This window comes from Lagenorhynchus albirostris, chromosome X, assembly GCF_949774975.1.
Source record: "Lagenorhynchus albirostris chromosome X, mLagAlb1.1, whole genome shotgun sequence".
NCBI lineage: Eukaryota > Metazoa > Chordata > Mammalia > Artiodactyla > Delphinidae > Lagenorhynchus > Lagenorhynchus albirostris.
In genome coordinates, this window is record NC_083116.1 from 44082404 (window position 1) to 44103015 (window position 20612).

The 20612-nt window shown below is 42.0% G+C and overlaps 1 protein-coding gene across 2 annotated transcripts; it reads left to right on the plus strand.

Annotated features, from left to right (window-relative positions):
• The first annotated feature begins 318 nt into the window (after positions 1-318).
• On the plus strand, positions 319-20349 carry BTK (Bruton tyrosine kinase). Of its 2 annotated transcripts, XM_060137141.1 has the most exons (18): positions 319-474; positions 1022-1120; positions 3027-3095; positions 4582-4663; positions 9724-9852; positions 10167-10234; positions 11081-11268; positions 11687-11749; positions 12321-12375; positions 12666-12745; positions 12925-13052; positions 13869-13943; positions 14440-14611; positions 15115-15331; positions 16385-16449; positions 17060-17178; positions 17684-17841; positions 19889-20349. In XM_060137141.1, the coding sequence occupies exons 1-18, from the start codon at positions 334-336 to the stop codon at positions 19958-19960; spliced, it is 1980 nt and encodes a 659-aa protein (XP_059993124.1). In that variant the 5' UTR covers positions 319-333; the 3' UTR covers positions 19961-20349. The 2 variants fall into 2 exon arrangements, with proteins under 2 accessions (XP_059993124.1, XP_059993125.1); XM_060137142.1 differs by lacking the exons at positions 13869-13943; positions 14440-14611; positions 15115-15331 and having other exon boundaries at positions 334-474; positions 12925-12988.
• Positions 20350-20612: the final 263 nt, after the last annotated feature.

A 20612-nucleotide genomic window follows, 5' to 3' on the forward strand; every position in this document is an offset into this window, starting at 1 on the left:
CTCTAGACATTACCAAGCACATGGGTACATATCACTTGATATCCAGAGCATTCCATTGCCTTCTACAAGAACCCAGTTTATATGAACTCATGATGTAGAATCAATCACCCCACTTCGATGTGCATCCATTATACCTGAAAACTGGCAGAAATGGGTGCTATGGAAGGAGGACGTCAAAGTAAGAAGGTTCTTTGTTAGCTTTGAACATTTCTGTTCCATTTGAAACTAGGTGGCTAGGCTGAGGGGGAACCAGGAGGGATGAGGTTCAATGTGCTGGGTCCTCAAGAACTTTCATTATCAACAGCACCCAGTGAGCTCCAGAAAGAAGAAGCTATGGCTGCAGTGATATTGGAGAGCATCTTTCTGAAGCGATCCCAGCAGAAAAAGAAAACATCACCTTTAAACTTCAAGAAGCGCCTCTTTCTCCTGACCGTGCAAAAACTTTCCTACTATGAGTATGACTTTGAACGTGGGGTGAGTTTCTGTGCTGTGAAACCTGAGTTTTAAGGACTTGGCCTTAGATCTGCCTTGGGGGGAGGTAGATCCTTTTTGGTTTGAGGGGGTAGGTGGAAGGGACCCAAGTACACTTCAAACTCAGCAAAATGTTTCCTAGCCCAGAACTAGCTACAGACATACTGGAGCAAAAATTCAAAGGTGCTAAGAAGCTATGGGGAAAATCTCACCATGGATTCTTGCAGTTGGTGAGCACTCATTAAATGATTGTTGAGAATGAAATCCAAGACTTGGAAATTGCTTCCTTATTTTTTATGTTAAAGGAACACAAAGCCATCCACTCTTCTATAGTGTTTGCCCTCCATCTGGTAGTCAAAAAAGGTTAGGTTAATAGATCTGGAAGTTGTTTGGGTTTTGTTTGTTTGTTCGTTTTCTCAAAATGACAGGTCCTGATATAGAGTGTGGGTGTCACCTCTCTGTGTTGAATGATGAGATAGCGAAATCTAATCATCTGGTTGCTTAATCGCTCTTAATCTTTCTCCATTTTCTTCCTCATTCTCTTTCTCAGAGAAGAGGCAGTAAGAAGGGTTCAATAGATGTTGAGAAGATCACCTGTGTTGAAACAGTGGTTCCTGAGAAAAATCCTCCCCCCGAAAGACAGATTCCGGTGAGAAGAGGCCATTGTTAGAACTGGGCACGGGGCGGGGGGGCAGGAGGGTTGCAGTTAAGAAACTTGGAACACTTCAATTCTCTGTAAATAAACCTGTGATGCTGTGCAGTGTGGGACACATAAAGCTCCCATATATGTTCTTCACTCTGCCACATATTGGTTATGCTGAGTCTCAGCGTCTTTTCCCCAGATACAGAACAACTCACTTAATCTGGAAAACTTGTAACGCCAATCTTAAGATGATATCACATCAAGTTTTCAAACTGATCAGAGATGATTCGTTTTATTCCCTCAGTCACCAGGATCAGATTTACAAGCTTGAGTTAGTCTGAAAGCCAGAACTCTAGGGCTCTGAGTCATGAGATTCTTTAGTAGCTCACTGTTTCTTCTCTCATTTCCCAGAGCCTCTCGAGGACATAACGTCTACTGATTTCCTAGTTGATTTTTTTAAATATCATTTTTTTCCTGATGTCAAGAGTAATGCGTATTTATTATAGAAACTTTGCAAAATACAAAAAAGCACAAAAAAGAAGATAAAATCATGCATAATCTCATTATTCAGCTAAAACAACTATTAACATGTTCGTGTATGGACTTAACAGATGTTTTTCTCCATTAACAACACATACACTCACACTAATATATATGTTATATATTTAAAACATAGAATCATATTATACTACACATCTTACTTTGTAACCTACATTTTCAATTTAACAATATAAACTTTTCCCCATAACAATAGATACTCTTTAATAAAATGATTTTAATGACTGTATAGTATACCCTATCATGGATATATTGTAATTTGTTTAACCAATCTCCTATTACTAGACATTTGTTTCCAATTTATTTGATATCATAAATCATGTTGAAAGGAACATTCTTGCTTACATCTTTACGTACTTTTGTTATTCTTTTCTTTATAATAACTTCCTAGGAGTAATATTTTGTTCTTTTCTTTATGAAATCTGTATGCTTTGATTATTTTTATAGTTTTATTCTATTTAATTTTGTAGAAGTAGAATTTGAATATCATATACACCTACAAGCTCTGTATGACAGTATCTATTCCTCTACATTCTTTCCAACGCCAGATATTTTAAATATTTGTTAATTTGAAAGCCAAGAAAAATGATACTTCATTGCTGACTTATTTTGCAATTTTTTTGTTACTCATAAGGTTGGACAATTATATGGCTACAGCTCATTTATATTTTTCCATTTGTGAATTCCTGTTAATTTTTTGGCCGGTTTTTCTATTGAAATGTTTACCTTACTCCTAGTACTTTTTAAGAGATCTAGATATGTTAACTTTAACTATAATATATGTTGAAAATATTTTTCCAGTTTTTCATTTATCTTTGAATTTTGTTTATACTTGTCTTTTTTAACCATAGTGGGTTTTAAAGTCTATGTCATCAAATTAGCTCATCTTTCTCTTAATGGTTCTAACTTTTAGCATTATATTAGAAAGGCCTTGCCTCTCACAAAATTATGTAAATAGTTATGTTCTTTTCTGTTAGTCATAGTTTCATTTTTTTATATAAAGCTCTTGAATCCATCCAGAACTTACGTTGGTGTATGGTGTGAAATAGCTACCTTAACTACTCGCCCCCCACCTCTGACAATATTAGTGGTTAAATGTTTGTCCCAGCATCATTTATTGATTAACCTCCCTTTTCTCAATAGTTTGAGATACCTGAGATTTTTTTTGGAATGAGTATGTGCTGGATCCTATGGATATGTTTCCCTACTGGGATATAGGAAGCAATCACTAAGGATTAGCATTGTCCATGCAGGAGAGCCTTCTGGAACCACTGCAAAAGACTCCCAGTACCTAGGGAAATCCAGAAAAGAGCAATGCATCAACCAATAACTATGATTTCTTCTGTCACTGCAGAGAAGGGGAGAAGAGTGCAGTGAAATGGAGCAGATTTCAATTATTGAAAGGTTCCCTTACCCCTTCCAGGTAAGGTATTTTCTCTCACTAGCTCACAAAGGGACCTGTAATATAATCGTTAGGGATGGCATGGGCTGTGAGTGTTTGCTTTTCTGTTTTTCCAATCAAACATAGTTTCTTTTAGTCTCTACACCTCAAAGAGAATCCATAATGGCACTAATCCTATTATGGTGTGTCTTGTTTATGGCAATGGCATTGAGAAAGATGCTCTGTTTGTTAAGTGAGCATTTCACTTCCTTCTGGTTCTGCCTATCTGTCTAATGGTGCTCAGTCATGTGGGTTGAAAAGACAGAAGAGGGGAGGGAAGGAGTAGTATTAGGAAGTTCGGTGTAGGGAAGGCTTATTAGACTTACATATAAACTTAAATTCTATTCTAGTCTGGAATAACTGAAGAGCCACATAGACATCTGTTTGGTAGATGCAATGTAAGCCATAAAAGAGAGCAAGAGCTTCAGATTCAATCTCTGATTTGGTTTGCTTATGTCCTGAGAACTCTGAGGCCACATGTCATGAATATAGCAGCTTCTGCAACAGTGAAAGCCAGAAAAGGAAGTGGAAAGTCTCAGGGGAGGGGGCTTTCTGTCATGGATTTATGAGCACAGCAAGACTAACAAGCAAAAAGAAAAATGTAAAAGGATCTTATTCATGTCCCTGACTGTAACAAAGTTTACAAAACCTGTGAAGGAGGGGTGTTTTAGACACAGTTTTTACTACCACTGTCTTTCAATAAGTTGATGTTTGACTGGGCTAGTGAATACTGGTAAATAGTAGATAATTCAAAATTAATTTATATTTGACTTTAGAATCTACTGTGATGTCTCTCAAGTCTGTAAGGGTTGGAACCACATCTTATATGTTTTGTACATCTCAATAACACCTAGCACAATGCCTTGTACATGTGTGGTGTTCAAAAAATACTGACTGATTTGATGACAATGCTTAATATATATTTCACTCTTTTGAAGTAGGTATGTAGTTCCAAACTTGGTTTATTTGGGCTAATATTGGCAAGGGGAGGCCACTAGGCAGTGGGGGGATAATCATCCAAGAATTAAAAATTTGCTCCATATTGATGAAGTGTATAATCCACATGTACTAATCAAGATTTGTTACATAAATCATTACTTCAATTATATTCTATACAAACTCAAGGTTTAATAAGATCATAAACTATCCTTCATTGGATAAATAAAAATCTTGACTCCACCAAGGGCTGAAGATTATGAACTAAGTTTACACACAAATTGAAATACAAGTCAAGAGGACACAGGAGTATTCACAAAGCAAAGAGTTTCTAAGTCCTACATCCCTGGATATGAATTGTTCAGGAATTCTTCAGATGGTTCACATAACCCCAGCTCCACTGCTCACTGAAGACCCTGCCTTGTTTTTGTTTTCCAGTATCATTATACAAATTTGTAGCTTAAGATTAGTTCCTTCAAGGTCTTTTTATTTTCTGACTCCTAACTGCTGAAGTCTGTGTCCATTGCCCCAGGTTGTATATGATGAAGGGCCTCTCTATGTCTTCTCCCCAACTGAAGAACTGAGGAAGCGTTGGATTCACCAGCTCAAAAATGGTGAGAATTATTTGGAAAATAAACTAGTTTCCAAAGAAAGAAGGAAAGGAAGGAAGGAGGAAGGAAAGAGAAAAGTTGGGAGAGAGGGAGAAAAAGAGAAAGGAGAGAGAAAGAAAAGAGAAAGAAAGAAAGAGAAAGAAAAAGGAAAGAAAGGGAAGAAAGAAGTAAAGAAAAAGGGAAAGGGAGGGAAGGAGAGAAGAAGAAAGGGAGAGAGGAAAACAGAACAGATGGAAGAAGGGAGGTGAAAGAAAGAAGAAAGAGAGGGAGAAGGGAAGGAGGGAGAGAGAGAAGGGAGGAGAGAGAGAGAATGGGGGGAGAAATATTGCATTTTCTTCAATATTAATGATACAATTGAGTTCAATATTCCATCATATGAATAAAAGATCACATGCTAGACTAAGAGTTTCAACTCAGTTCTACCACTGTCTCTCTAATGCAATTTTGTAATTGTAGGCCCTTCCATTTCCCTATTTATAAAAGAGGTCCCATTCTTTACACCAATTACAAGGGGGGTATGGTGTGGCATTCAATGGTTATTTCAATATTTTGAATCCTAGGTATGAAATATGTAGTTCCAAAAAAATTAAATACATGATTATGAGAGTGCTTGGGGTCAGAGTAAAGAACCTGGTTCCAAGTCCTCTTCTACCACTAATAAGCTGGGTGACCTCTGGCAAGTAGGCCAACAAGCTTCTTTGAGGCTCAGGTTTTTCTTCTGAAAGAGGAATAATAATGGTGCCTACAGTACCTACCTCCAGGGTTGTCCTAAGGATCAAATGAGGTAAGGTATGTGAAAGCACATGGAAAACTGTAAAGCACTGTACATCTTTTCATTGTGGATATTTTCCAAGGAACTATTTCATGTTCCTTGCTTTGTGAGGACCTCAACTTGAATATAGTTCAGTATTTCACACAGACCATACAGTGTGCTCAGATAAACTTGACTGTAAATGCTTACAGCACAGGATGCATGCGCACATATTTGTGTGTATATATAGCCACATGTCAAGTGACTGAGAGATTAACTGGTTGAGTTGACATCAGGAAAGGCTGCCTAGAGAAACAGGAAGGATGGCAGACTGATAATGGCATGGTTGGGTTATTGCGTGACAGCCCTTTGTCTTAATAAACATTTAGACTCTGATATGCAGTGGCTGACTACACCAGCTTTGTTCACTCCCTTGAATGTAAGTCTGGCTAACATAAAAATCATCAAATCTTTCAAGCTGAAAGAGGAGAGGAGAAAGAAAGAGAAGTGTCATTTACTTAGTTCTTTCTATGTGCCAGACACCAAGCTAGACACCTTGTATTTATTATCTCATTTAATTCTTACAGCAACCTTGGGCTAAAAACAGCAACTAACACTTAATGAGCACTAACTCTGTACCAGGCTCTGTGCCAAGTGCTTCAAACGGACTAGCACATTTAATCCTCGCAATAAGCTTATTAAGGATGCATTATTCCCCTATTTACAGATGAGGGAACTGAAGCTCAAAGAGGTTTAGTAAGTTGCTCAAGGGCACATAGCTAGTGAGTGGTGGAGCCTGGGTTCTTACTACACCCCTAGGTCTGTTTGACCCCAAAGCCTAAACTCATTGCATATTTTTGTGCTGCTTGGTTCTCAAGCCCAGAAACTGCACCTGTAGTTGTCTGCAAGATATTTTAGAGTAAGGCCATGTGAAGATTACAAATAGGTGATCTCTTGCACCACACAGTTCAGTTCTTGACATGTTTTGAAGTAAGAGGTTGGCTTTAGCCCTGGGGGTACAAAATGAGCAAACACTTCAGTAATGCTTATTATGATCCAGGATCTTCTCTAAATTCTTTACATATATTAGCTCATTTCTTCTTCATATCAACCATATGAGGCAGTTATTTTCACCATCCCCATTTTAGAGATGAGAAAACAGAGGTATAGAGAGGTTAAATAACTGGCCCAAAGGCACTCATTTAGTAAGTGGCAGGGTCAGGCTTTGAACTCAGGCTCTAGAGTCTGTGCTCTAAATCAAGATGCTACCTCCAAGGCCGAGAAATATACACAGAGCTCTAGAGGGCATATATATTTGTACTTCTTTGGTTCTCTCCACTGTGCCTCATAAATTGCCCTGCACACAGAAAGGGACCAACAAATAGGTGTGTTAATTGATTTTTCTGCAAGAGTAAACAACTACCACCAACTTGGGATCCACACTGATGGACAGCTAGGATTTAGTTTGGAAATAGGGGAAGGTGGGACATACTAGCTGAGGGAGAAACCAGTTGTAGGTTAGCCCAACAAATATTTATTGAGTGCCCACTCTAGTGATAAGTTATCACACTCTGAGGTAAAATGCACCAATTGGAAATCACTAACATGGAAAGGGGACCTCATGGTATACTGGCTACCTCTGTAGTGGTATTGGCTGTGAAGAGGCATGAGGGAGCCTTCTGAGGTGCTGGATCTGAGTGGTGGTTAAATGGTTGTACACAAATGTGGTTAGCTGGATATCTTAGATTGTACATTTTATTATATGTAAGTTATACTTCAATTTAAAAAGTAGGGCCTCAGGTACCTCATATTGAGCTGCCATCTTTTTTCAGTGGTACTTTCCATGCAAAGTTTATATTCCTGAGGACTTAGCCCTGGGCTCTCTCCTTCCACTTCCTTGAACATGGCAGTGGGCACTTTAATGTTACAGCAGCACAGATATTTGTCTACATTCACTCTAGACTCTTCATTTGGTCAAGCTCAACAGAGCCTATCCTAACTGCAGCTTCAAAAATAAGCAAATGACCTGACCTCACCCAAATGAATGAAAGAGTGGCATTGGTGAAACTCCAATGACATATGTGAAGAGTAATCATTCATTCATTCCCCAAACAGAATTTTAGCCATTATCCTGAATAAAATGAATATGAGAGATCAACCCATCAAGTACTTGGAATGTGCATCAAACATTAGTGCTTCCCAGATAGGGCTGGCCCCATGCATTGGTGAAGTAAGCAGTTTTCTCCTAGTCCTCCCACTAGGACGCTGTCATAGTCAGCTTGGGCTACCATAACAAAACATCATAGACCAGGTGACTTAAACAACAAACATTTATTTCTCACAGTTCTGGAAGCTGGGGAGTCCAAGATCAAGGTGTTGGCCAATTTAGTTCCTGGTGAGAACACTCTACCTGGCTTGCAGACCAGTCACTTTCTCACTGTGTTCTCACATGGCAGAGAGAAAGAATTTCTCTCCAGTCTCTTCTTCTAAGGGCACTAATCCCATCATGAGGGCTCCACTCTCATGACCTAATTACCTCCCTAAGGCCCCACTTCCTAATATCATCGCACTGCGGGGGCTTCATTATATGAATTTTGGGGGACACAAACATTCAGTTTGTAACAGACACTCTGATTTTGCAATTCTCTCCTAAGTAGCTGGAAATACCAGCGCTGTGTTAACCAACAAAAGAAGGGGTGCCATCTTCGAGGGACCTCTTAATTATTTGGGAATGTAGGGTGGGTTCATAATGAGTGTGCTGGAGGTAGGGGGGCAGGAAGCCCTATAGCCTCTCATTAGCATAGCTTAATTTATCAGAGCAGCTAGTTGTTGATTAAGAATTTTTTAAATGTCTACTGGTGCCCAAGCCTGCACCCAAGAATCTTCAAATCCCTGGGTGATGGTAGTGGCATGGGGGGGGGGAAGGGCAGAGGGTGGGAGCAATGAGTTCTGGCTGGAGGAGTACCTGGCACATTGTTCAGAATTGCCAGTGCCTGGTAATAATAAAAGTCAGACAGACTTTTGCTTGGTTTTTATTATTTTAAAGTTCTCTACAGACAACGTAGCCACCTATAGCCTGCACCCCATCTGAACAGCTCCCACCGCCCTGCATTTGGTGCAATGGTGAAGGGGTATGCTGAAAAAGTGAGGGGTGAGGGTGAGCAGGATAGACTGGTTAGAAGCCTTCAAATCCATGTTTAGAAAAGCATCAAGATAGCACTTTAAAAAAAGATGGCACTTTTTGTTCATTTGCCTATAAAATGCATCTGGCCACGAGTAGCTTCTAGGCCTCCCCCAAGGTCTTAAGTGAGTGGAGTGTGACTAGCAAGCTCTTAAGGACTTAAGTTGGTCTCTACAGAGGAAGGTTTTATTTTGTTTTTGTTCTTATCTTTTAAAAAAAGTTATGCAGAGCTTCTTTTTAGCATCAAATGCTGAAATGTGTATGTCCTCAAATATGCATATTCTTAGACCAGCCTAGGTCTTTGCCCCAGTGCTAGCTATTGTCAATTATTTCATTTGTCTTTGCTTTTCTGTTAACTGGCAACATGATCCCAGGATGACTTGTCTAATTGACTTCCGGTTAAGATTCTTGCAATGCCACAGTATTAAAAACTGTAAAACTAATTCCTCTTATCTGCAAATCTCTCATCCTGAGAGATCTTTTGGGCCTCACAACCCTGTGAGGGAAATGGAACTGCTGTGTTTGTCTCCCACAATGAGCTCAACCTACCTCAGTGGCCCTAGGAAGACTGAACTGTTTATTCTAGAGGCAGAATCACCTTCATTTGATCCTGAGCTCTGCTCTGTTAACTGTTCTGTGAACACAGAAAGCGTGAGGCAGAAGTTCTCACAAAGACAAATATCTCTAAAAGATCACTCCAGGAGCTGGGACATTGGTATATTGAGAGCCAGAGTGAAAGTCTGGCTTGTCACGTTGTTTCCCTTATCTGGAAAAGACCACCATAGTCAACACCTGCCTTACAGGAAGATTGTAATGGCTACTGGAAAAACATAGATAACATATTTTTGTTCTGGGGCTCTGGAGAATCAGATATTCTTATCACTTTGGTCACCGGTTGGGAGATAGTCATCATAACAGACCACTGAAGAGAACTGCACAGGAACTCTCTGGGGCCAAGCATGTGAGCCAACTGGTCCTGTGTCTGCTTCCCTTCAGGGTGGCTGAGGAAGGGGCAGTTGTTTGAAGCTCACTACTAAACTCAAGGAGGAAAACATGCCTATGGTGGCTTCTCCCACATGTCAGATGTGACCTCTTTCTCTCTCTCTCTCTCTCTCTTCTCTCCTGTTACAGTAATCCGGTACAACAGTGATCTGGTACAGAAATACCACCCTTGCTTCTGGATCGATGGGCAGTATCTCTGCTGCTCTCAGACAGCCAAAAATGCTATGGGCTGCCAAATTTTGGAGAACAGGAATGGAAGTAAGAGATCTGATCAATATAATTTCTCCCTCCTTTGACTATCCATCACTTTCTCAGGGCTCTATCAAACCCAGGTTTGTACATTTTGGCCAGTGCACAAAGGAGGGTGGGAGAGGAGATTAGTGGGGGCCAAAATTCAGCTGGTGCTCTGCTCTTCCAGCTGGGTGACCTAGCATTGGGCTGTATCATTCCGGACTTTTCCTAACTTACGTAACGTCAATGAGTACAAGAGTAAATTTCCTGACCAAACCTGTCCTTGGGCCCTTTCTGAAGATGCACTCTGTATCCATCGTCACTGGTTTCTCACTTTGCAGGCTTAAAACCTGGGAGTTCGCACAGAAAGACAAAAAAGCCTCTTCCTCCCACGCCTGAGGAGGACCAGGTATACAGGGAAATTGGGTGCTGCTACTGTTTAAATTGAAACTTACAATGACACCCTGAAAACAGACCAAAGTCTTAGAATTCTCCCTGGGATTTGGCAGTGTAAATTGGTATTCTTGCTGAGACAGGGGCTTTGTGCTTCTAATTAGGACTTCCTCTTCAGTGGAGAGATAGAGGGCTAGTAGGAAGCTCTTGGCAACCATTTAATCAAATCACCTGTTGAAAACAAAACAAAGCCTGATTTTTTAAAATGAAAAATATTTTCAAACATAAAGCTGAAAATTTTTAACAGTGAATATCCATATACCCAACATCTTGATTTTATCACTATTATATTACTTTAAAACTTGATTTTGGGGGTTATTTTTTGAGGTCTAGAAAGCCCTTTCTCATATATTGTAAGTAAGCAAGGCAGGAATTATTATACTCATTTTACAAACTAAGAAAAGAAGATTCAGAGCCACTTAGTAGGTCCATGTACTAGTTTAGTGCCAAGAAGCTTTCCCGATTATGGCTGTACATGGTTTTTGTCCAGAAAGTTTAAAAATACTGATGCCTGGGTCCAGCCCTCAGAGGTTTTGACATAATTGGTCTTTGAAACTGCTTAGGTGTCAGGATTGTTAACCACCTGCTAGATGGTTCTGATGTACATTCCAGGCTGAGAGCCCCTGCATGGGTGCTTAAAACTGGTTGTTGAATGAATGCTGAATAAACCTTTTATTTTGCCTGATTTGGGTTAGAACAGTGTCTCCAGTAAGCCAGAGAGTTGGGGAAGAACAGGAGAGTGCTTCATATCTAGCCAACATCTAGCCAACCCCACCCCTACTTTTTCCTCTTAACAACACAGATCTTAAAAAAGCCACTGCCCCCTGAGCCAACAGCAGCACCTGTCTCCACAAGTGAGCTGAAAAAAGTTGTAGCCCTTTATGACTACATGCCAATGAATGCAAATGATCTACAGCTGCGGAAGGGTGACGAGTATTTTATCCTGGAGGAGAGCAACTTACCCTGGTGGCGAGCCCAGGATAAAAATGGGTGAGTCCACGCCTGCCCTTCCTGAGCCTTGTGCCCACCTACTCTATACACACGTAAAATCCTGCGGCATAATTCCCCTACTCAGTATCCTGATCAGAAATTGTTCTTCCCACACCAAAAGGAATATGCTCTCCCTCCAAGTACTTCTCAGAGGGCAGCTCTACACGTGGCTACCTCTCTGAGCCTGTAGAGTCTGGCCCACATGTTGTCGAGCACATGTAATCAATGCCACATGTGCAGAAGCTACACACTTCACTGGCCTAGCCATGCATTGGCAACATGATTCTCTTTGAGGGAGGGGCATTTTATATACCTTCATTCAAGATTGGTTCTGAGCCCAAGGATACAGGGCATCCAAATCTTTCTCTCACCCAGGATGGGAAGTGCTGGATGATCTATCACGTTGTCTCCTCTACAGGCAGGAAGGCTACATCCCTAGTAACTATGTAACCGAGGCAGAGGACTCCATAGAAATGTATGAGTGAGTATGCTTATGTTCCTAGCGCACAATCTTCCCAGAGGAACTAAATATAGTATAAACTTTTTTATAGTTTCAACAAAATTTTGATTTCAAGATACCTATTAAAATGTGTCAACTGGGTCAAATGATGCCACTCAAGTTAGTGCCTCTGTCTTACCCTCATCCCAAACACCCTGTTGATGAAAGCTGGAGAGGTCACCACACCCCCTCCTCCCCCCAAATCCAGAAGAACCACACTAAGACAACCTGACAGGAAACATTTGAAAGGTGAAAATGGCAAACTTCTGTGGATGTGCTTTCTCCCTAATCATGGAAGTGGGTTGTCCTTGAAGGCCCTGTCCCTGATCCCTCCCCTGCAACCTTCTGCCACCTGCCTTTGCCCTCTACTCTCCATTTCCATGATTCTTCAGTGCCAAGCATGTTTTGGGAAAGGGATGTAGTATGCTACGCACATGATAAGACACTCAGTAAATAGAGGTTGAGTGAATTGACTGACTCACTGGCATGGATGAGCCACAGATAGCCACTTACACCATGGCCTAGGAGCCACACAAGCACTCTCTCTTTACAGGTGGTATTCCAAACACATGACTCGGAGTCAAGCTGAGCAACTGCTAAAGCAAGAGGTAAGTATGTGACCACAAGCAAATAGCATTCTCCTTGCACAGCAAACAAGGATCCTGAATTGCAGGCTTGCTGCTGTCCGCCATCTCCAGGCAAAGCAGTGTCAACGCTGTCATTTTATGGGGTCCCAATTATACTTTTCGCTGTCAAAAGCAATGAGGCTGCAGCTCAAACATGGAACTTGGCAATGAAATCAAGGCTTCTATAATATTTTCTCTCGGGTTTGGGCAGGTGGGATGCAGGTGTGAGCACCACTTCCTCCTGACGGTCAGCTTCTTTTTCATCGTTTCAGGGGAAAGAAGGAGGCTTCATTGTTAGAGACTCCAGCAAAGCTGGAAAATATACAGTGTCTGTGTTTGCCAAATCTACAGGGTAAGCGTTACTGTTTCAAGGCCCTGGGGACAAAGGACAGGGGTGCCCAACCAACAGTTCCTTAATGAAGTGCTCCTCTCACATCCTCTGTCACTTAAACTCAAAACTCATCTCACTTCACTTCTTGGGCCCTTTGGACCCTTGTTCCCAAGTTGCTGACTCAGCATCCACTTCTTCAGGGAACCTCAAGGGGTGATACGCCATTATGTTGTGTGTTCCACACCTCAGAGCCAGTATTACCTGGCTGAGAAGCACCTTTTCAGCACCATCCCTGAGCTCATTAACTACCATCAGCATAACTCTGCAGGTAAGTACCAGGGGAACCAGAGAAGAAGGGTGTGACAAGTACCAGGAGAAGCAATTTAGGACAAGGTGGTTAGGGGAAGAATAAGCCTCACAGGGTAATGGGAATTAGCTGTGAAAATAAACCCCTGTGATGCTGGGTCGAGGTCAAGTGAAGAGGTGGTCAAAGGCAGAACTTATGCCCAGTAGGGACTGACTCCTTATTTGGTGATTGATGCTCAGTGCTAAGGAAAGACATAAAGGAGACTGGTAATTAATCAATCAGCAATATTCATTGTGTTCCTGGTGTGTACTCAGCAATTTTCTTGTTACTAGAGAACACATGAAAACTATTAGTTGAAGTCCCTGCCCTCAAAGGACATACAGGCTCAAAAACATCAGAAGAGTTTCTAAGCAGTGTAGACATTCTAAAAACTGGGAGATTGGTGAGAGCACGAATACATGGGAAAAACTTCATCAAGAAGGCTTGCTGCTGTCTACCATGTCCAGGCAAGGCAGTATCAAGGCTGTCATTTTATGTGGTCCCAATTACACTTTTCAGTATCAAAAGCAGAAGTACGATGTGAGTTAAGGCTAGGCTGGGAGGTGGGGATATATTTAGCTGGGTTGTATATTTCAGTTAGCATTCTCTCTTTCTTGTCCCTGAAAAACATCTGTAAGAGGAGAAACTTCCAGAAAAATTCGGGTTGATGGAGATCTTCTGGGATTCAAAATGTACTAGAAAGATGAACACTGGAAGCGTGAGGCTTTAAGTGAGGGTGTGTGAGGCATCTCACCCCCTGCTCCGCACCAGCAGCATGACTCTCTTTGTATGTTTCAGGACTCATATCTAGGCTCAAATATCCAGTGTCTCAACAAAACAAGAATGCACCTTCCACTGCAGGCCTTGGCTATGGTAACTGATTATTTCTCTAGGGTAGGGTGGACCGGCCAGTTGGAAGGACTACGTCTGGCAGACGCAACCAGACCTTGCCTCTCAATCATCCTTGCAGCACACTGTTCTATCCCGGCTGCTGCGAGGAAGGTTAAGAAGGAGCCAGACCAAAGTTATCTAATGATTTTCCTCCCTCTGGTGGCTCCTACTGGGACTGCAAAAACACAGATTCATAAAGGGATTTATTTTTTAATTGTGGGAAAAAATCATAAAGGGATTTTAAGAGGATGTCTAGTTTATCTTCTTGTTTTATGCCTGACTTGTACTTAAATTCCCAGACTCCTCCAATCAGTAATCCCCTGTCCCTGAGATTTACCTGAGGAAAGATGGATTAGTACCCCTGAGAATTTCCCTTTTACTGCGTGTCTATTTCTACCCCCAGTAGGGATTCTTATCTATTGTAGAAATTATACATACATGACTCCCAAATAATCACATCAAGGCTTTGTTGTTATAGGATCATGGGAAATTGATCCAAAGGACCTGACCTTCTTGAAGGAGCTGGGGACTGGACAATTTGGAGTAGTGAAGTATGGGAAATGGAGGGGCCAGTATGACGTGGCCGTCAAGATGATCAAAGAAGGCTCCATGTCTGAGGATGAGTTCATTGAAGAAGCCAAAGTCATGATGTGAGTTACAGTCCAAACTCAACTCTCCATCCAGTCTAGGAATTACCAGGATGGTTCCCACTGGGTTTTAAGGTGATTTATAGTAAGAGAGATTTGGGACCATGGCCTGAGGTCAAACTTTGATTGGTGGGAGTAACTGCTAAGGTAGTCATTTCTCTTAGATATTGGTGGAGAGTAGTATTGATCATAGGCGTGTACCATCTCAGTAGCATTTGGGGGTAAATGTAGAAAATGAGACTTTCAAAAGGAAGACATTCTGATGTAGCCTTAGTGTTCATTCAGCCCTGGGCTTGTTTCCTGTTCTATTGATGGACTCCAAATCCTGGCTCACCCTCATATATTAGGCACTTCTGGAGTTTAGGGTAGGAAGGAGGAGCATCAACTTGTTATTTTGGTCCCTAATCTGACACTCTACTCCCAGGCCAACTCCTTTCCTCCTCAGCTCCTTTCTGAATAGTATTCAGAGCCAGAAAGGGAGGACTGGTTCATTGCCTTTCCTGTAGGAATCTGTCCCATGAGAAACTGGTGCAGTTGTACGGCGTCTGCACTAAACAGCGCCCCATCTTCATCATCACTGAGTACATGGCCAATGGCTGCCTCCTGAACTACCTGAGGGAGATGCGCCACCGCTTCCAGACTCAGCAGCTGCTGGAGATGTGCAAGGATGTCTGTGAAGCCATGGAATACCTGGAGTCAAAGCAGTTCCTCCACCGAGACCTGGTAGGACCTCAGAAGGATTGGCCTGGGTCCGAGGGCTGAGGGGGTGGAAGTAGCAAAGGAAGACCTATCACACATGGCTGAAGAGGGTGGCTGGAGCCATCATTTCAGTTTTATCTAGAAAACACTATAAATTTGGTGAGCCTCTTCCCCAGTGGTCAGCCAGTCAAAGATCTCTGGCCTCAACACCACAGGTTCTGCCATGGTGGGAGCTAGAGCACTCACTCCCAGCCCCCTACCATGACAAGGAAATGGTGGGGTCCTTCAGGGGCAGAAGGGCAGCCCTGCTTCCTGATGGGACTGCTCTTAGCACAGAAGCATCATTTTGGTTATATCAGAGTCACAAACTGGGGGTCTGTTGGTACATTTGGTTTTTTTTAATGTTATATATTAGTCAGCAAACACTTAAAAACATTTCACATTAAATAACTGAATTTCCAGCTTCTCTTGAAAATCTAGACCGTCTTGTAACACCAGGCCCACATTCTCATAGGCCATGCTAACAGTTGGCTGGAGCTGACACCTATGAAAATGTGGGCCTGGTGTTACAATATGGTCTAAGTGATTACAGGAAAGTGGCTGGCCTCCTTTAGACCAGACACTTTCCTGACACCTCCACCCACCCACTTCACTCTGTCACTTCACCTGCCTGGCCTCTGGAGGCATCCGAGTTTGGGCCCCTGTTTATTTCAGCCAGGCCAAGGCTCAAATCGCCTTAGTCCCACTGGTAGAAAAGCAGAAAACAAAACACACTTGCCTTCTGTTCTCCCTTAACTCTCAGCATTTCAATGCAGGAAGGGTTGTCGTGGAATTGCCAATGTGAGTGAAATCATTCTGCAAGTCCTCAGTGCTTTACTTATGACTACGGGGGTTGCTCTATATGTGGTGGAAGTGCATCAAAATTTCTCAGTGGCATCAACTGACTCCTGTTAGGTGGGAAGGTGTCTCTATGTGAAGATGAGGCTTCCCTGGCTTCACTCCCTTGGTGGGCAGAAGTTTTGTGCCTTTAACCTCTGTGCCAGGGACAGAGTCTCACTGGTATGTGTTGCACTGCAGGCGGCCCGAAACTGTTTGGTAAACGATCAAGGAGTTGTTAAAGTATCTGACTTCGGCCTGTCCAGGTGAGTGTGCCTTTTTCATTTTTCCCTCTAAAAGTAAAAATGGCATGGTACAAACATGAGGTGACACTGTAATTTTTAATCCTCTCCCTTTTCCCCCTAATTCTAGTCTTTTCCACCATCTTTCTATACCTTTTCTTTCTCTGAATGGTTTAAGTCACTTTCCACCTCTTGTTTTATTGTTATATCCCTCTCTTCTCCTTTCTCCTTTGCTCTTTTTTTAAAAGCTAATTTCTCCAATACTTTATGTTGATCTGTTAATCCTGCTGACTTTACTCCGTGTCTCATTCTTTCCTAATCAGTCTAATTCCCACTGACAACTGCAGAATAGAAGGAAGGGAAGGATGAGAAAAGAGAAAGGAAAGAAGGCTAGAGAAGAGGAAGGGAGTACCTATTAGATCTTATTTCACTTCATCCTTGCTGTAACCATATTGTCAACCAGGAAAGCTAAATCAGATATGAAAACAGGAATCTGTTAGAAATAACATTTGTAAAAGACACTGGTTGGCCTGTAGGCGTATATTTGTGCAACTCTTGTGGCTGTGCCAAGAAAATTGAAGCAAATATCAAGCTCTCCAAATTCTAACAGTAACAAGTCCTGAATCCTTTGCAGGTATGTTCTGGATGATGAATACACAAGCTCAGTAGGCTCCAAATTTCCAGTCCGGTGGTCTCCACCAGAAGTTCTTATGTATAGCAAGTTCAGCAGCAAATCTGACATTTGGGCTTTTGGTGAGTGGATAAGATCACATGGATTATACAGCTCAAAGGAAAAGGAATGCAATGGAGGAAATTCACACTCTGTAATCTGCACAGAGAGACTGTTATTTGTTCTTGTTTTCATTCATCTAATTCTTAGGGAGTCAGGCACCACAGAGGTTTCTGGGGATTAAAAACAGTAAACTAGACATGATCCCTGCCTTCTTAGAACTTAGAATATATTGAGGGAAACAAACAATTCATTCAGTATGCCACAGCTTCTGAATACTGATTATGTACCAGGGACTCTGCCAGACCCTATAACTATAAAGACAAATAAGATGCTGTCTCTCTCCTAAAGGACTAATAGTCAAGGGCAACCCTGATAACCCTCCAGTGTACTCAGTACTATAGCAGAAGTTTGAACAAAATGAAAAAAAGCACAGAGGGGGGAAACAGATTGTAATGTTTGAGGTTGATTTAGGAAGACTAGGATCCCTACTACCCAGAAACAACACATTTTTTTTTCATTTTCTAGGGGTGCTGATGTGGGAAATTTACTCTCTGGGGAAGATGCCATATGAAAGATTTACTAACAGTGAAACAGCTGAACACATTGCCCAAGGCCTACGTCTCTACCGGCCTCATCTTGCTTCCGAGAGGGTATATACCATAATGTACAGCTGCTGGCATGAGGTAAGTGTTTTATTGGGACCTCAAATTATTTCCTTGAACCTACTTTCCCATTTAGCTGGCCAAGCACCCCAGCCCCACTCTCCTGGGCCACATAGCAGCTGGGCACAGACAGACAGCTGTGCACATTCTTGGATCCTGGCCTACATCCCAATCATTTCACGGCCAGAAGGTTTTCCAGGCCCATTCCAATTTTCACTAGAGTATCATTAGCAGACCCCAATACCAACTTGGCTTTAGGGAGAGGGGTGTTGTGGGGCCATGTCACCTAGCATAAGCAGGCAGCCAAAGGCACTCAGACAAGTGTATGGACATTAAAAAAGAAAAGTCATTAAAATCTGTGTTCATTCCTTTGGGAGTCATTTCTTCTACTTTACTAACTGCACACCTTTTCTGGCTGTGGTCCTAAATGAGATTTTTTTTTAAAACCCTAAGGCCTGAAAGGAAACTAAAATGGGTAGTGCTCATGTTTTTTTTTTTAAATACAGTGCATTACGGGATATGTGGGTAGATGTGGTATTTTGAAAATAAACAGCCTGTCCCACTATTAAAATGCTTTGCTGCTCTCACCTTGGGTTCTTCCAGGGGTGCCTTCTCCACTTTCAGTAGATCCTTGGCAACCTTAATTTGGCAACCTAAATGTCTAGTAGGAAATAAGTGCTCAGCTCTTAGTTCTGCCCCACTAGAAACAGGGAAAGACAGACAGTGTCCAACAAGCATATATGTGAACCTGGAGCCATCTCTGCGGGGTGAAAAGTGGGCATTTGGATCAGAACATGGCTCCTTTCCCTTAACAAATCACTGAGGTCACAAAGAAAGTTTGGAGAAAGGGAAAACCCCTAGGAGCCATTTCCCTTCTCTCTCCCATGCCAAGCAGGATTAAGGGTGATTGACTATGCTCCCTCCCAACTAGGACATCCTCACTCTGCTAGTTAAGTATTTCAGACAGGCACTTTCTCCACAGCCTGTTTAAAGCAGTAGTCATGAAACTGGATTCACATCAGAATCCCTGGGAAATTCTTAAAACTGCAGATGACTGGGCCTTATTTCCAGAGATTCTGATTAGGTATGTCTAGAGTGGGACTTGGGTATGTCTTTTTTTTTTTTAACATCTTTATTGGAGTATAATTGCTTTACAATGGTATGTTAGTTTCAGCTTCACAACAAAATGAATCAGTTATATATATACATATATTCCCATATCTCTTCCCGCTTGCGTCTCCCTCCCTCCCACCCTCCCTATCCCACCCCTCCAGGCGGTCACAAAGCACCGAACTGATCTCCCTGTGCTATGCGGCTGCTTCCCACTAGCTATCTACCTTACGTTTGGTAGTGTATATATGTCCATGCCTCTTTTTAAACTTCCCAGGAAATTCTGATACTCAGCTAGGTTTGAGAATTCAAAGGAACAAGAAATTGATGACTTTTTGGTTCTGATGGATTGAGACCTTTCTTGCATGAATATGCCCTGAGTCACTAAATACCTCAGGGGCTTATGGACCAATGGCTATCACAGAGGGCCTTAGTCTGGAGGCCAGATGGTGGTAATAAGAGGTCCCAGGTGCTTAGGATCCCTACCCAGTGATGCAGCCCATGGTCTTGAAATGTTAATTCCTTTGTTAACTTTGGCTACAGGATGGTAGAAACAAGTGTTTGAAACCAAACTAAAAATTATCACAGCTTATAGGATTTCAGCTCTGTCAACCACTTAAACTTCTTTGGTTGCCACTTGAGGTTCCAAAATAAGAATGCATTGGTGCACAATTATGTAATGAATTTTGCCCTTAGTTTTAATCAGTGTTTGTCAGTGGAATTTTCACATTGTCCTCACCACATTAACCACCCGAATTACTAAAGATTTAAAGTGCACAAGGACTTTATGGAGCACTTCTATTTCTCCCCCCACCCCTTTTTTTCTTTTGGTAATCCACAGGGTATGCTACTGGGCATATAGCATAAACTTCATAAACATTTGCTGTTTACTCACTGTGCTTCCCTTGAATTTTGGACTGTAGTCCACTGTAACACTCTATTTTTTCTTTGGTTTTAGAAAGCAGATGAACGTCCCACCTTCAAAATTCTTCTGAGCAACATTCTAGATGTCATGGATGAAGAATCCTGAGCTCACCAATAAGCTTCTTGGTCCTACTCCTCTACTCCACAAGCCCCAATTTCACTTTCTTTGAGGAAATCCCAGGCTTACAGGCCCTGGAGCCTTTGTGCTCTTGCTGAATACACAAAGGCCCCTCTCCACATCTAGGAATGCCTTTCTATCTCTTCCCTTGGATAGTACCTTCTGAGCAAAGGCCAAGGAATTATTGTGCCTGGTATTTTCCCCCAGAGAGGAAATTTCCCAAGAGTATTAAAACAGACTGAATTTGGGATGGAAACATTTTTGGGGAGGGAGGGAATGTAAATAGCCTCACAATGGGTCCAACTGCTCTTTGGGTAGGCAATAGAGCTTGCGGGGAGGGAGGTAGAATTTGGCAGGAATAAAATGGTGTCATAAAAATGGGATGGGAGGGTGTTTTGATAAAATAAAATTACTGGAAAGCATGAAAGTTTCTTGCTATTTCGATTAATCATGCAGCCTCTCTGAAGCGCCCTATAAAACTGCTGTGTGGCACTCGTCTGTCATATTCCTACTTGGAGAACTCCACAGGATTCTCCGCATTTAACCTCTCTGGCTCTTGGAAAATTCTGCTTCTGAATCAGAGACAGTGATCACAAACCAAAGCACACTGCCTGACACTCGGTAGGCATTAGATACTATT

Excerpts from the sequence above, each read along its gene's own strand:
- BTK (XM_060137141.1), top strand. The coding sequence starts at position 334 with ATGGCTGCAGTGATATTGGAGAGCATCTTTCTGAAGCGATCCCAGCAG. Across the intron at positions 9,853-10,166 it reads TTTGGAGAACAGGAATGGAA|GCTTAAAACCTGGGAGTTCG; the intron begins GTAAGAGATCTG and ends CTCACTTTGCAG. Across the intron at positions 13,944-14,439 it reads CACTGCAGGCCTTGGCTATG|GATCATGGGAAATTGATCCA; the intron begins GTAACTGATTAT and ends TTGTTGTTATAG.